We start from the raw sequence: 17,901 nt of genomic DNA, 5'->3' as shown, positions 1-17,901 counted from the left end.
GGGCATTTTGTCTAATTCTTGTTTCCATTACACAAGACAAGGCAATACATTGATGTTTTTTGTTTGACTTAAAAGAAGTAAAAGACCTCTGTTCACATTTTAACTCAATAGATATAGAAAGAACAATTTGTACTAAACTACAAATGTAAAACTGAATAATACGGTTCATTTCATCAGGAAATTGGCACGTTAGGCCATGATAACTCGGGGAACACTTCTGAATACAGCTGCAACTATTCAGTTGTTAACACTTGTTTGGTCATTTCACAGATGCCTCCAAACAATGTGTTTGTATTGCATTGAATTTTTGGCAGCCTCTTCACACACTAAATAGGCTGCAACACGAAGGGTTAATTTGTTTAAACCAGTAAGTGAAGTTGACTTTAACTACATCCCCTGCATTGGATCAGTTCCCTGATTTGCTTCAAGTCTGAGCAAGTTTCAGTCGGGAGCTGCTTCCTACGAGATCACAGCCTTAAACTGTAAGTATTTTAATGCTGTAACGGGTCTAATTACTTCATATGCTGTGGAGGAATTTAAAATACATCAATACATCATATTTTATGAGCTTTTTGTATTATGTCTGTTAAACTTCACTGCATGTAAAAAATGCAAACATTTTAACGAAATAGCCTACAGGCATTGCATCTGTAGGCCTATAAAATATGAATGAAATAGGCTAATACAATAACCTATAAGGTAAATACAACAACAGAAATAAAATGTGAAATATAAAAATTGTATAAGAACAACATTTAATTCCACATGATTTTGATCATTCCTCCTGTTCATACTGGCTATTAAGTAATGTGGACCAAAATCCACAGTGTGTCCACACAGTCATTTTGTGCAAAAATGTATATAAAAGTAGATCTGAAGCTTATATGAGGCTTCAGCAGGTTGAGTTAGTCATATCAAGTTGATATCTGCCACATTTACAGTCTTTTTAGCATAAAATTCCCTTTGCGTTTCCTCAGACAGAGTTTCCCTGTTGAGCTGCAATGGAATATAGTATAGTATAGTAACAAAATATAGTATAATGCCAAAAAGAAGGACTTTGGCACTAAAAAAGACTGTAATGTTGAAAGATATCTACTTTATTTGACTAATTTGGATGGCTGAGGCTTCATATTAGCTTCAGATAAACTTTTAAATACATTTTGCACAGAAGGATGACTGTGGATTTTGGAAGTGCATTTTGAAGGGATCTTCTAATTGTCAGTATGAACAGGAGGGATGATTATTGCAAGAAAAACCTTTGTCAATTTGGGTTCTGACTGTTGTTTTAAGACAGGCTTGAAAATTTGCGAACCCATCCTTTAAGTTGCACTAATAAGATTCCACCACAGGTTGACGTTGTATTTACAGAAATACAGCAAAAAGTACATGAAGAAGTCGCCTAACGTTGCTATTTTTGAAGCAAGCTGGGGTACTTACCACGTTTGAATTGTATTTTGGTAAAGAAAGAAAAAAAATCTACATTTATTTGCTCCCAATACAAATATCTCGTTTGCTGTGAAACGAGGTGCAACTAGCAGTTAATGAGACATTTAACAGAGAGTTAAATGCTAATGTTTAACTGTTTAACATCACAGTATATTCAAAGAGCAGTTCTTGTTGAAAATGCATATGATCATCATATGAATGTCACATGGCCAAGAAGAACAATGAAACAATGAAATGAGTCATTTAAAATTGAGGTTGGAGGATATGGTTTTTACTGCTTCTGTGTGATACCTGTGACGTTACCTTCAACGGTCGTATTCAACAAACAGTTAAACATTAACTTCCTAACTCTGTTAAAGTTAACTGCTAGTAGCACCTCATTTCAGAGCAAACCGGATATCTGTACTGGGAGCGAATAAATGTTGATTTTGACGATTCAAACGTGGTAAGTACCCTTTAACTTTAGGCAACTTCTTTGTGTACTTTTTGCTGTATTAGTGTATACAGATGTTCATCAACTACAGCATCAACCTGTGGTGGAAACTCATTAGTGCAACTTAACCCTCCTAACGTGTTAGAAAAGGGTTTACACCTTTAGTGTTCGCAGGTCAGATTTGACCGGTGTTTGAATTCATTAACAAGCACTGAAAAAAACACTAATTATCAACCAGTAAAATGTTTTATCTGCTAAGTGACTTATTATTCATCAATAACCATAATATGTATATATACTTACTTTGATATTTTATGTACTTTAGACATCATTTAACTTACAATGTAGAAATACTTTTTAGTTTAAAATAGGCACAATGTATCTATTTTATTGCTTATGATGAACAGAACAGGCAAATAAGACCATGAGATGATCTGATAAACAAAATAATTCCCTTGTCTATATTTTCTTACACATTAAAACTGTGCATGTTGTGCCAGGTGTGTGGTGAGATTTGAGAAATAAAGCACGAGAAAACCCCAGCCTACATACTGCTATACAGCCGGGGAACAGGAGATGTGTATCTATGTCTGTGGGCTGGTTTTGGGGACAAATTTCAAAAAGTCAGTTTCGAAAAGTTTATCTGGAGCTAATATGAAGCTTCAGCCAACCAAATTAGTCAAAACAAGCATATGTCTTTCAACGTTACAGTCTTTTTAGTGCCAAAGTCCCCTTATTTGTTACTATACTATATTATATTCCACCACAGCTCAACAGGGAAACACTGTCTGAGGAAACACAAAGAAGGAATTATATGCTAAAAAGACTTGATATGACTAACTCAGACTGCTGAAGCCTCATATAAGCTTCAGATCTATCTTTATATACATTTTTGCACAAAAATGGATTTGGAACCTCTTTCAGTGTTCATCTGGGCACCTGACTGCTGTTTTAAGACACATTTGAATACCTGATCTCAAATCTCAGAGGTGAAAAATAACAATTACAAGTTAAAATACAGTTAAGAAATAGCAGTATTTCATTAAGTTCAATTTTGTGACACTTCATTGCATTACATTACATTTTGTAACAATGATACCGAAACCTATTCCACACCTGCAATATCATCCATCCTCCGTGTGACACCTGTTACTCATTGACATTGCAAGACGCGTTTTTTTTTTTCCCACCCTAGGATGGCGATGTGATGACCCGCCTTACTCTGCCTCTGTTTGGCTTATCCTGATATTCTTACCCTAACCCTAACCAATCCCACTCCTCATGTCTAAACCTAACCAACCCAACCAATGAAGGCAAAGTGCGCTAGCCAATCAGAGGCAGCGTAGGACGGTCATGACTTCGCCATCCTAGGAAAAAAAATAATAAATCGCGTCTTGTGACAGTGAGTCACAGGTGTCACACGGAGGCAGTAAAAACCCATTTCTCTAACCTGAGCTGTGACCGACTCGTTTCTTGGCCACGTGACATTCTAGTGACAGATTCTGCATATTCTGCAAGAGATGCACGATGTGAAAAACGAAACGAGCAAGAAGTGATTACGGACTTCCCCAGTGACTGTATGCTTTGGTAATATTGTGCTTCTATATTCCCGTTACTGAAATTAGGTCTATACTGTGTGTGTGTGTGTGTGTGTGTGTGTGTGTGTGTGTGTGTGTGTGTGTATGTGTGCGTGTGTGTGTGTGTGTGTGTGTGTGTGTGTGTGTGTGTGTGTGTGTGTGCGTGTGTGTGTGTGTGTGGTTCAGGTATTCCTCACGTTGTGGGCACGTAAATCTGTTTACACAGTCATATTGTGGGGACTCGCATCCCTTATGGGGTTAAAAAGTAAGTCCCCTTAACGTGCTTTAAAGTAAAGGTCAGTTTAGGGTTATGTTAAGGCTAGGGTTAGGCATGTGGTGATTAAGGTTAGGGTAAGTCTCCAGGAAATTAATTTAAGTCCATGTAATGTCCCCGGAAGTGTGACATTATATAGACAAAACATTTAAAACAAATTAATATAATTTGCTGTAGTTTCTTATGTGCTTAGCAGACTCTTAATACATGCTTTTTTCAAAGCTTGACATCCATTTTTAATAGAAATGTTGCTGGCCTGATATATCAACCTGTCCTGTCTTCCCTTCACATGAAGACATTGTTCACTCTGTTCAACATTGTTCTATCTCTGTCTTGAAACAGAGCACCTTGAAACATCAGTGCCTTCAACAGTCTCCGCAGAGTGCAAAGGCGGCATTTCTCCAATGTCGTCAATTCATGTGGAGCTTGAGGAACGTAGATCTCCCTGTCCTCAGTCGACTATGGACTAAGGTGTGCTAGAACTGTCCCCAGCCTAGTCTTCATCAAATAGCAGATGTGTGAGAAGAGGATTGGAGTCTGTTGAGGGCAGAGTACAATGAACGAAGGTATAACTCTATAGCAAATATTTGTCCTCCTTTTTTCTAATGCCATCCTGGCTGGAACTTGAAATTACAATTACATTACTGCTAACAATATGTCTCTGTCATCATCTATTACCAGTGTACTTTAATATTGTTCTCATAATATTAAAACTGCCTTTGACAGCATTGCATGTTGGCAATATTAAGTGATAGAGAGGTCAAGGCAAGTCAGTTTTTATTGATAAAGCCCAGTATCACAAATTACAAATTTGCCTCAGGGGGCTTTACAATCTGTACAGCATACAACATCCTCCAACCTTAGACCCTCGATTTGAATAAAATAAGGTCAATTTTGTGAAAAATGTGAAATTCTGTTTCGTGATTTCAGTAGGCTGCACTCAGTATTCTCTGGTTAATTAAACTGGCTGCAATATTATGTTTGGTTCACACATAAGAGTGAGAGTCATCTTGAGAACTCACAGTGAAATGATCTGAGCAAAAGAAATGTTCTCTCAGATGGAGATTGACTGCACAATAGGTGTGATAAACATTAGTTGGGCTGCAGCAGGTTGCAGCAAGTTAAGCCATATGTACAGTGACCTCTGGTGGCAGTGATGTGATCCTACAAGACACAGCAGCTGTGTCTGCACCTAAAAGTTATGATGCAGCCCTGTTGTAAGAGTGGACTTGGGCCCCTGCTCTTTAAAAGGTAGTGTAATACAACAACACTACATTAAGCCAAGCTGCAGTTTATTAATCCTCATGGGGAAATTAGTCTGTATTTAACGCATCCTAACCAGCAGCCACACTGCAGCACACCAGTGCCTTGCTGAAGTGCAATAGCAAGCATATCTCCACAAAGGTAATATTTATACTTCAGCCATTGTGCCTTTGCTTTGTACTATTAACCTGTCACAAAGCACTAAAGATGCTACGTGTTACATGACATTTGGCTTTTACTAATGTTGCCACAATGACATTAAACACTATCCGCCTACACACTTACATAGGAATTTGAATCACACAGAGGCCCACCATTTGTACAATAAAAAAAAAAGAAAAAAGAAACTATTATAGTTAAAATAGCACATTTTAGTCACACTCTTGGTGCAGAACATGCACATCCAGCATCAAATTATACAACTAGAGGTAGTAACATTTAACTCTAGGATGACATTTAAGACAGACAATTTACGTCTTTACAATGAGCAGTAGGATCATGACTCATTTAGCTTCAATACGCTCTGCTGGAAACTACTGAAAACCCCTGATAAACTGTTTATGTAGATATGTAGGTGTATGATAAGGGTCTTTTGAAAGGTATCTCAAAAACATCTCTGGTGTCAGTGTCTTGGATCATCTCAGTACTGAAACATGTATTGGTCATGTTTTGAGTAAAGGTTCAAAATGATCTGAGCAAGGCGGTGCTTTGTGATAATTAAGACATTTTATGACAGTCAGTAGAAACACAGACTACATGGAGAAGAAGACATTGCTAAAAGTTCTTCAGTATCTCTGTATATCTCTGTAATTTCCTTTAATCTAAGTGTATTTTAGTATTTGTTCTTTAAAACAATCTATTGAATTTGCATTTTACTTTTTTTTTTTTTTTTAAATCAGGTGACAAATGTAATGACTGAATTATTTTATGAGATAATTTGTTTCCTGTTGCATTTTTTCTGTCTGGTTAACTACTGCATATTCATAGCAACAGTGTGGATGTGGTGGGAAGGCACCACACAGACACCGCTCAAAAGGGTCTGAAACCACATCCTTAGTCACGCCACTGATGATGACGCCTTCGCTGTGACAAACTCTGAAAATTGTTCCACTAAACATTCTCACACAGACATCAGTGCATCATTATCTCGGCTTGCTTATTGACGGATAAAGTGGCAGAATTTTAAATCAAAAAAGGTAAGATTGTTCAATCTTTAAATCGATTAGATTTTAGAACCAAAAATGTTCACAAGATTTTAAGATGTTTTTAAGAAATATACTGTTATCCATTTAACTGCCTTTTAAGAATGACCTGTATCTTTTGATGCTCCTTTTATGAATATGTTGAATTATTGATACCAATAATGATGTTTACTCCATGTTAGACTGTGGATAGATTTCTTAGCCTTTTATTTGATTATTAACTAACCTTTATCCCAATTTGCCACCAAATCCTAGAGGAAGGCAGAATCTCAAAAAGGCAGACACCAAGAAATACATTTTTATCAGTTGTTCAAGTACAGTGATTGTGTCTATATTTAGTTTCAGCTGCATTGTTTCCTATTTTCTAACCAGTGGCTGATAACAGTGGGTCGTCCCCATGGCTCTAATGTTCTTATTGATGCTGTGGGACCTGACTTTTTTCATTCAGGGTGGTAAGTCAACTTATCTGATCACTATCTCTTTTTTTGTGGTAAAAATGAATGTGTAAAGGAAATTTCCCACTTGAAATGCTCCATTTAGGAGCATTTAAGATAAGTACGATCATATCGTACTTTTGTACATTGTTGATGACTGTGCCTTTGAAAATGTGTTTCTCAACCTGATTGAGATTAAATAAATAATTGAATGTGTTGAACTAGAGCATTGTCATTAAATTCAGTAAATGCAACTTTACACAACTTACTTTTTTTTTTCTGCTGCAGTCACATTGTGCGAAGTCACTTGTTCAACGGACTACGATGTTTCACTGAATTGTTCCTGTGGTTCTGACTCTGTGCTGACAGAGCCTGTCCTCCTCACAGTCTACTGCAGGTACAAGATGTTGTCTGTGTCACTGTTTGTTACATTGCTTTATTTTGGTATATAATACTGTATGTGCCTTCATCATGGCAACACTACCTTTAATTCAAATAGTAACCTGGGAGTTAGCTGTTGATTTAGCCCCCTTGAAAATAAACATAATCATAACAAGGATCACCATGTTGGGTAATTTTGAATATTTGACTCTAATATCAGTAACATTTTGATAGATATAATGTTGTCAGTCATTACTGCCTTGTGGGCAACTTTTGAAAATGGGGTTGCTTCAGAAAGACTGTTTTGATGAACAGGTTTTTGACCCTTAATGTGCACTTGGTAGCCCATCAGAAATTGCCAATAATGTTTTCAATATGAACATCCTGCACTGATGTAATAATATCTAATTTATATCATGTTTCATTGTTATTGGTGTAAAGAGTAAGCCCAACTGATACTGGATTTTTAGACCAATAAATGTAAATCTAATGAGATATTGGGCTTTTTAAAATAGTTACAGTCTTTTTAATAATGGTTGTTAAAGAATTGTGACCAAGATATGTACTGTACTGATATGTACTACTTACTGTATATTTTAAAGTTGAAAAATACATTTTTATGTGCTTTCTGGTGGACAAACTGTAACTGCACTGCAAAAAACAATTGCTTTAGTCTCTTCAATATATTTTGCTCTCAAGAAACAAGAATGTGACTTGAAGCCTTCCATATTCCACACTACATCGGTTTTGCTCTGAAACTATCATATGGCAAATGCAATCTTTGGTGCTTAGGTGTTGGCTGATGTCACAGGGCATTATTGATCATAACACTCCTTCCTGTTTCTTGTAGTGATGGAGATCTTGAGGCTATTGACAGCTGTCAAATCACACCGCCTCAATCCTGGTGCGAGATGTTGCCAGAGGGTTTAAGTGATGTTGCAGTTGTTGACACCATGTGTACTGCAACAGTCAGTCAACAAGGCAGTCAAGTAATAATGAGTGAGCCATCCAGATGGGCGCTGAGTAGTGTTGGTAAGTTAAACTCATAATAACTAGGCTATTTGAAGTTTCACTATGTGTCATTCCCTCTGAACAGACAGCAAAAAGGAGGATAGCAGAAATGAAATGAAAAGGAGGATAGCAGAAACGAAATAAGGTCACAGACAATAGAGTTTTCCAAAATATGGTAACAGTATGATTACATAACTTATGACGATACTGATGGCATCAAATTATGTATATAAAATTTGTTTTTAAAAAGTTAAATGTTCATTTGTCTTTACCCTTATAAGATAAGCACTTTTTTTTACACATTTGAGTCACTTGTTACACTCTAAACAGTTTTCCCACCTGTTAAAAAAGCCAACCTGTTACCAAAAATCTTCATATATGACTGTACATTATACCATTTTATGTTTTGTTTGAAAGTTCAGAAAATCCAGAGATGACAAGAATCATGCTGGCAATTTTCCCAGCTTAACCAAAATGTTGTGTGGCAGCAAACATGCAGCCATCTGGCTTACCCTCCAGATAAAGACAAAAGCTAAAAATAATTTTCAACTGCCACTTCTGGTGTAGAGCATTATTGGCATACACGTATTTTCAACTTCATAATGATCCCTTGGGTCTCTACTTTCACAGTGAAACGTCCGCCACCTTTCAATGTTAATGTGACAAACACTGACAGCCTCTACAACATCACGTGGGACAACAAAAACGACGAAGGAGAGTGTTTCACATATAGGGTGCGCATAAGAGAAAGCAAAGACTTGTCAAAGGTAAAAACACAAAAACTGAAAACTGGACTTGTCATGCTGTTGGAGTACAATACTGTTGTTTTTCTCTGCTGACAATTCCCATGCAAATCTGTTCTGTTTTTGATTCCTCTCTGATAGGATCCAGCTTTTTCCTATTTATTGGACCAAAAGTACATTTCACTAGACCACAAGAAACTGCAACCACTTACCAACTATACTGTGGATGTTCAGGCCAAATATTGTCCTGAGAATCTCTATCAGGGTCCGTGGAGCGAGTGGAGTTCCACTGCAGAGTGGAGGACTGCAGGAACTTCTAAAGAGACTGAGGGTAGAGGAGCATTTCTGCACTGATCCTTCACACTAACATTTCAGAAACAGGAAGTGTAAAGTTTGTTTATCATATAATGTCATTTGGTACCTATTTCATGTGTTATGTCTCCCGTACAGGAATTAAAGGATGGTGGATTTACGTCCTCCTGGTCATCATTCTTGTTGCAGTCCTCTTGTTGGGTTATTCACAAAAACCGTGAGTACTGTAGACACTTGAATTACTTTCTTTTTCTCCAAGTATGATAATTTAACCCCATTCCTTTTTTAAACCATGTGTAATTCTAGTGGGATTTGTTGGTGTTGCAATCTACTTGCTGAGTTACCTGCAAAACTTAAAGAACTTTTAATCAACAATTGAATACCCCACATTTCATTTACCAAACACAGAAGGGTTCGCCACTTGAAAATGTTTACTAGCTCAAAAGCCTTACTTGTCTCTTTTGAAACTGGTGATCCACTAGTAGCTTTTACAGAAACCAGCAACAAATATATCAGGACTGAAACAACTATTAATCATCATTGAACTAAAACATGTTAATAGTGTTTAATGTTAAATTTCCTTTTGACTTCATGCATAATCTGCATTTATTGCACAGACAAATAATTTAGCAGAGTGACAGCAAATTAAGACTTAAGGTCAGCAAAACTTTGTCTTCCAGTAAATGATTAGCAAAGCTTTTCACTGCTTCGTTGTACACTTTCCTGGCATCACCTCCCACATATAGAGAAACCACTATTGTGCTGTACGTGCAGCTACACATTGCACTGAAATGGCTAGCAGACATAGGAAGTCATGCAGAGCATCAGTGTCAGAGAACCGAGAACACCTCATTTATTAAGCGCTCACAGTTACAGTAGAAAAACACAAGTAAAGCACAAGCATAAAAGAACATGAACCCAAGTGGCAGAGTACAAAGAAGGATCCTTTATCTATCTTTTTGTTTTCAAGAGATGCTCTATAGCGTTGTGGAGAGTATATTCAGTGTCTTTAAAAATAGACAGTTTCCCTGTATAGAACATTACTATACAAAGCATCTAATGATTTTGTTAGCAGCCTACAGCTGTCTCTGCTGTTCTAACAACAATAGGCAACTTGTTTTTGTTACAAGGCTACCAGACAGAGAACACAAGGATGCTCTCGATCAGGCTGGCCAATTTTTTTTTTTTTCCAGAACATTTTGAACCTTTTACATTTCTTTTAAGAAATAGTCTCTGATTGGCTTCCTTAAATATGGCATTACAACATTTTAGACTTCAGCTGAGTATATATTTCTTACTTATTCAAAACTATTGTTTTTTGCTGAAATGAACTGCAAACTAATACACAACTGTCACAATAGGGGCAAGAACAATGTGAGCAATAAGATGAATTTCTCAATTACATTTGAAACATTCAGGATATAAGTCAGTATATAAGCTGGATGGACCGTGTGCTGCAATGTCCCCTGTCCGACTGGGGACCTTTGTTGCATCTCTCCCTCACTTGTTTTCTTTTCATCTATCTACCGGCACTACTGCATCTAACAAAGGCTTTCACCCCACCCCCTCACCCCACCCCCCTCCCACCCCCACCCCCCTCAATTTTCACAACACACCAAACCACTGAAATCTCACACACCAAAAACGAAAAACAGTTCATCAAAAGTGCCACAGCTCCTATGAATTAGAAATGTCACATCATTTTTCATTCTCTATTTCCCTTCTCGTTGTAAAATAATTTTCTATTGGTTTCAGGTTTTGGCTGAGAAAACTCCAGCAGATCATAGACATCCCAAGGGCAAATGACTTTTTCAAGCCCCTCTACCACAACTATGGAGGGAACTTTAAGGTAAGACAAAAAAAAACAAAATCAGCCCATGGGGTTTTGTGTAATTTCCAAATCGGCCCAGCAGGTGTTGCCCAAGAGGGGACTTTCAGCACATCTGGACCTGCTTAGTGGGACTTTCCCCGTGACTTCACATTTAAGGGCCTTCATGTCATGAATGACTCAAGTCTGCAGGGGCTTCAAGAGGCTTTTCGTTTTCATCTGTATGACATATTGTGGGTAGATATTTGTATATGACAGCCAGACCTGTTCCACCTCAGTGGAAAATACCCCCAGAACGTAGATCTTTGATGTGTCATTGTGTGAGGCTAAAAATAGCTTGTTTTTCACTTGATAGGGGCACAGAGTGAAAACTATGTGGTTCACATTTTTATAGTCTTTTTACAGAAAACTGATGTTTTTTTATGTTTTATCTTTATTATCTTTTCCATCACCTTTTCATGTTTTCCCCTAATCATCTTTCTGTTTTTTTGACATCTAGGAACAAAGTCAAACTTTTTAATGAAACATACTCCCTATTCTTCATGCTCATTAATTATATGTCAATGCTAATGAAGTGCTGATTAGATATCTTCATGTCTGTGTGGGCAGACATGAGAAACCTAAAACATGTCTAAATGTCTATGAGATAAAAATCATTCTAAAATCTTTCCTGGTCTGAAGGTCATGCTCTGAACTTATTAGACAGTTTTAGTGGAGTGAAATGAACAATAAATGCCACAAGGGTCACTCGTTTGATCATCATATGTATATTACTTATGATTCTCAGAAATTCATTTGAATATTTCAAACACCAAAAGTCATTTTTACAATATCATCACATCACCTAAAATTATTGTGATATTTTATAGGTCACTACCAGTGTTACTGTAATTTCACTACTTTTGGCGGTAAATAGTAATCTAACTTATTACTTTTTCAAATTAAATAATGCAATTACTGAAGTTTAAATGGGCTTGTTACTTGCTACTTCTGTCTTACATGTAAATAGTGGACAGAAAACACAAACACAACATCATCTGACCTTACTGTGTCTCAGAGCCGACCTCTGGAGTTATAACGTTATATATATATTGTAATTAATACCTGTTACTGAACTGCAGCTGCTATTGCTGTTGAGTTGTGGATCAGGGGTAAAACCCGGAGTGGATTTTTGAATAGTCTTTCTTTTATGTTTGTGAAACTGGATTGAACTGAACTGATCTGGGGTTCTGGGGAAAACAAAATGGATGCTTTACCAAGTGGATTGAACTCTGAGATTTTTGGACGAGTTACACTTTTGCGTTAAAAGTAATGCAAAAGTTACTTCCCTAGTAACTAATTACTTTTTATATGCAGTAATTGGTAAAGTCATTCAATTACTTTTTGAGAGAGGTAACTAGTAACTAGTAAGTGTAACTAATTACTAATTTCCAGTAACTTGCCCAACACTGGTCACTACTTAAAAGCTCAACTAACCTGTTATCCTGACATCTGTTTGTAGTTCCACACATAAGTCAGCAGAGTGTGCACCTGTAGCAAATAACAGAAGGAACATACTCTACTTTGGGAGGGGAGGTACATGAGAGATTCCTACTTGGTTTGCACTGCTGTACCTTTGTTACAACATAGTGTAAACTTTGCCAAATGAAGAGCATGTGTGACATAAATAATTTCAAAATACTTTATCATGATTATAAACAAGGCAAGCTGGTTTACAAACATAAAAATACATATTTATTTGCTATTTGTTTTACATACAGGCAATTTAAAATGCACTCCTAATGGCATTACCTTAAAGAAAACATATAGGATGTGTGAGGGGGGTCATTGATAATTGCATATACCTTTTTTGAGAACTTATTTCATAAACTTAAGAGCAAAAAATGAAATACTTTCAATAAAAGAGGTATAAAATGTTGACAATAACATACAATCTACTCTAAAGGAGTTTAGTTTAGGTACAGATGGCTGCTGATGATGTTTTCACAATGGCATCTGTATTTTCATCTCAGTCTGAAACTTAGTCATTAATGTTTTGTACTAAATACTTTGAAATACTCCTCAAGGCAATTTACATTTAATTTACATTTAAAAACACCAGTTCTTTATCATAAAGAGTAGTTTCTTATGAAACTAGATTCAGTTTAAATTTGTTAGTTTACAAATATGCAACCTCTATAAAGCCTGTCTTTCTTGTTGACTCTTTGTAGCAGTGTATCCACTTAAATTAGATCATCAAATCTGATGCAATAATAAGTGATAGGTTGTGTTTAAAAAAACAGTGAAACAACACATCTGTTGTGTAGCTTTGTTACAGATGTGACGTTCTTTTTGTGCAATCCTTGCTAGAGATCTTACCTGCTGTATTTTCTGCACTGTATATATCATCTTCAGGATCACTGCAACAGACTGAAGCAGCTCTTTTAGAAATCATTGTTCTAGTTTGACTGCGCTATCTTAGACGTGTGGTACAGACTACTGGCATTTTCTCAGCGCATCAGAAACAATTCAATGATGCTGAGCTCCATACCTCAGGATGTGGTGGCCTTTGCGTAAAAAAAAAGTGATTCATGCTTATCTGGCCATCACCTAGCTGCATGGAGGCTCAAGGTGGCTGCAGAAGACTTGTATATTGACGTAAAGCCACATAGATTTGTGTGGGTTGAGTCATAGCTTTAAAAGTGCAACCAAGATTTGAAGCAAAAAAAAAAAAAAAACACAGTTATACCTGTTATTAGCACAACTCAATCATGGTTAGTGTAGAGAATTCACATGAGCTCTTCTTACAATATGGAGTTGGAGTTACAGTTGGAGTTCCTTGCAGTTTTCCCATGTTATGCTGGTGGTTCACTTAATTCTCATTTGACTTCTAGACTCAGACAATTCTCTAAAAATGACAATATTTTCAATGCAAGGTCAGCCCACTGTATTCTTACTTCAAAATATACATTAAACAAAAGTTTAGACACTATTATTAATTAGATACTATAGCCTTACTTCAGGCACCTCATGCAGTATTTCCTACACTGTATTATCATGTTGCACCTGTGCTGGGCTAATGTTTTAGATGTATGGCCTTTTACAGTAGTAGCTAAAGGTCCATATGTATCCTAATGAAGCCCATGAAACCCCCCAAGTAAAAATAAATTTAGGTACTTGCCCGAGTGTCTCAACTGCACTTCAGATGAGCTGTATCAGTGGTTAAGCACAACGGAAAAAAAGATCAGATAAAGCGTGAATGTACAAATAGAGGATATTTTGATGAACACACTTATGGCAAAATGTTGATGAAGGTTGTATGAGTTAGCCTGCGTGGTCAAATGCCAGACCCTTAAACAGTCAGTTCAACCAAACCATTGTGGTGCTTTGAGCTAAATGCTAATGTCAGTATGCTAACATGCTCACAGTGATATGCTGATGTAGGGAGGGATATTGTCTACCATGTTCCCCAGTTTATCATGTTAGCATGCTAATATTTGCCTAGCACTTAACACAAAGGACAGCTGAGGCAGATGGGAATTAGTTTTGCAGATAGTTATTTTGTCTTAATCAAAATATTTAACAAACTGGTATTTGTTAACCTGATGATTGTGCTCGAGGAAAAGTCAGGTGATTAAGTTAGTTATTAGGATTCATCCTCTGGGGGCCATGAATGAAAAGTCATGGCAATTCATTCAGTAGTTGTTGACATGTTTCAGTCTGAACCAAACCATCAGACTGACATTGACATCTAGAACCTGGTCAAATAAAACAAAACTATCTTATCATTAGAGGTTAGTGAGGAAATATGTGATATTACCCTTCTAAGGGTCAGTTAATATAAGGGGTTTATAATAAAAAACATAATACAGTAAAAAGTGTATGAAACCTACTTTTACATTAAACATAAAGAGTGGAAACAGGGGCAACAGCAAGACTGGCTCAGACCAAACGTAACAAAATCCTGCCACCAACACCTCTAAAGCTTTCTAATTATGTATTGTTTCTTTAATCCATACAAAAACCTAAAAGTTACAGTTTTATGGGGAGTTACATTCTGGAGCAAATTCTAGTGGTCTCCCCGTTTCCAGTGTTTTCGCTAAGCTAAGCTAATTTAGTGCACAGACATGAGAGTGCTATTGAGCTTCTGATCTAACTCTTGGCAAGAAAGTGAATAAGCGTATTTCCCAAAATGTCAAAACTGTTTGTTTGAACATTCATAGGCCAGTGTTGTCATTTAGTTGTGCCAGTACTCAAAATCAGTGTCTTCCATTTGCTATCTTATAGGATTGGGTGAATCCTGTATTCAGCGAGTATGATTACCGTGGAGTCAACACACATGTCGAGATTATAACCGAGAAGCAGCACGACGTCCTTCACTGGAACAATGAGAAACAAAGCTACAGCGAGGACAAGGAGATGAAACAAGGTGGTTGTTTCCTCCATATCCTGCAACAACCTCACTGCAACTCGCTGCCGCACTTCCAGGACGGTCGCAGTTCGCAGGGTACTGGCCACTCCACTGGACACATCTCTATCCATACTGTAACCCTGTCTGGAGAGGAAGAGTTTGAGGAGGAAGTCATGTCACAGAGCTCTGTAAACACCCTCAGAAGTTACCAAGATGGAGGAAGTTTTGCTTCATATGATGGAGACAACAGAGAGCATGCTGGCTATGATTTAGAGCCTCCGATGTCCAGGATGGATAGACAAAATGAGATATTACCAGGGCTTGAAAACCAAATATCCAATGACCCATCAGTGGGAAATATAAACTTTCAGCCACATGCCCATTTCAATGAACCAGAGAGGGTATCACTTGACTCATTTGCCTCAAACGAACAGTCAGAAGATGGCTACCCTCACGTGGACTTGGACACCATTGACAGTGGATTTGGGGAGTGCAGCAGCCCTGGGACAGCAGAGCACAGAGACTCAGATTTATTTCATGAGCACAAAAACTCTAATTCTAACTACGTTAAACAGTGGATGATATGTAGCACTATTCAAGAGGACTCAAGCAACCCAGAGAACAAACTCCATGAAACACAGTGATCACCAAAGCTGCTTTACTCCCACAATTACAGTTTGTAGTGCTGTTGGACTTAAAACATGGACATTATTGTTGACATTTCTAGCACGGATAATTTCAAAGTAAATAGGATGTGTCTGATTGGCATAAAATCCTGTATATTTTTTTTTTATCTTGAAATGTTTTAGTTGTGCACTTTGTACGTATATAGTCAGGTTTCATTGTTTAAAAAGATGTTGCCTTTTTTTGTTTTTAAGAGACAGTCCGAGGAGAAAAATAAATTCGGTTGGACAGGGAGGAATGACATGTATGAAGTCTGAAGAGTGCCACCACAGTAATATTTTTCAGTGTTAAATTATAATGAAATCAATTGATCAATTATAAATTCATCATTTAAAGACAGAATAAGGAAATATAATCATCAACTTACAAATGTACAGGGTTTTTTAAATGTCTCTTACTGTGAGTTATTAATGCATCATATGAATGCTAATTCAATTAATTAAGTTATATTAACTTTTATAAATGTATAAATCAATTAATAGATTGTAATGATGCACTGAGAAAGTCTTAGAACTATTCTGATGGGACACTCCGGACTCCATAGATATGCAACATGTGATCAAAATGTTGTATATTTGATTTATACAGCTAGAGGATGTTTTTTCGTTATTTGTATATACAGATTCATTTTCTCATGGTCATGCATGCTTCATTAGCTTGTACTGTAGCACCAGGATGCATGCTGCATCTTATCAAGATCCAGTTTTCTGATAATGTTTCCTTACGCATGCAGTCTTTTAGTAACCACTGTAACCATCCGTTCTGTTTTGCGCAATGTCAGTAAAAAGAGTAAACATGGACAAAATTTTATCATCTGTAAACACGATAGAATGATTGTCTCTGACCTTGACACCATTTGTTGGAACGAAGTGGACAAACATGCCAGACAAGCCTTTACAAACCATTCTTTCACCTTGAGTAGAGAATGTTTGCGGAGCACATTTGTTCTCTTTCACCAAATGGTATATTTGACATTATATAGTTACTGAACATAAACAATGGTGGAATTGCAACCATAGTATTTTACCAATTTACTGGGAAAAACTCTATTTTGACTCTAAAATCTTTTTCTTTTCTGGTCCCATATTGTTTATTTCTCCGATTCTGGGTGAATGTTGTCAAGACAACTCTTCAGGATATTTAATTAGAGCTTTAAGGTTCATATTTGTTAGGCTTTGATAAACATAATTAACAGATAATATCTAACAGTGGGTTTTTCCTATTGAAAAGGCTCTTGATGGTCGCTGTGGTGGGAGGGGGAAGTGTGGCTCTTTACTTTCAAGTCCAGAGTTTCCCTGCCAGACAATGGTCTCAATGTGTTCCTTGTTAAAGTACAAGTATGTTTGTTTATTCCACACCAACCTTGCTGTTGTGTCTACACTTTCCACAACCATGCAGTCCATGTACTGTGGATTAAAGCTATATTAACATAGTGTAGTCTGTAAGTAAGGTGACATGTTTTATATTGTATTGGCTCTGTACTCCAGCACATTGGATTGACATATAACAGGGGCTATGAGGTTGTAGTGCTGACTTTCAGCTTTCAGAGTGATGGCAGGTTTCTGTTAGTCATGTTTTGAATTTTAGTGGCTCATCATCATGCATTTGTTTCTTCAAGGCAACAGCAAAATGTGAAAATGGCTAACAAGGCAAACGTCAACTAATTGTCAGAGGACAGGATACAAATTCAGACAGTTTTAGCTTTAGTGAAAGATGAAAAGTGTAAATGTAGCTTGGCTGTGAATGCACATTGTCTCACAATCTGGTGTCTGTCTGCTTCCTTGCTTATCTCAAGCTTGACCTTCTGATTTTGTCAGTTTTGTAAAGTTTTTCTGTCAATAAAAAGTCAAATCAAAGTGCTGCCATTTTGTCTTTCAATACCAGCTGTAGACTTCAAACTGGAGATGGACTAAAGTCATAAAA

At 36.9% G+C, this 17,901-nt stretch overlaps 1 protein-coding gene across 1 annotated transcript; it reads left to right on the top strand.

The window, feature by feature from the left end:
- The first annotated feature begins 3,291 nt into the window (after nt 1-3,291).
- On the top strand, nt 3,292-17,834 carry il21r.1 (interleukin 21 receptor, tandem duplicate 1). Its single transcript, XM_044360028.1, has 11 exons — nt 3,292-3,466; nt 4,073-4,296; nt 6,122-6,189; nt 6,568-6,647; nt 6,918-7,026; nt 7,861-8,042; nt 8,652-8,788; nt 8,906-9,095; nt 9,215-9,293; nt 10,832-10,925; nt 15,171-17,834. The coding sequence occupies exons 4-11, from the start codon at nt 6,593-6,595 to the stop codon at nt 15,936-15,938; spliced, it is 1,614 nt and encodes a 537-aa protein (XP_044215963.1). The 5' UTR covers nt 3,292-3,466; nt 4,073-4,296; nt 6,122-6,189; nt 6,568-6,592; the 3' UTR covers nt 15,939-17,834.
- Nucleotides 17,835-17,901: the final 67 nt, after the last annotated feature.

The sequence above is a fragment of the Thunnus albacares genome, chromosome 8, assembly GCF_914725855.1.
Source record: "Thunnus albacares chromosome 8, fThuAlb1.1, whole genome shotgun sequence".
In the NCBI taxonomy this organism is placed as follows: Eukaryota; Metazoa; Chordata; class Actinopteri; order Scombriformes; family Scombridae; genus Thunnus; species Thunnus albacares.
The sequence above is the reverse complement of the archived record's forward strand: the minus strand, read 5'-3'. Positions and strand labels throughout refer to the sequence as shown.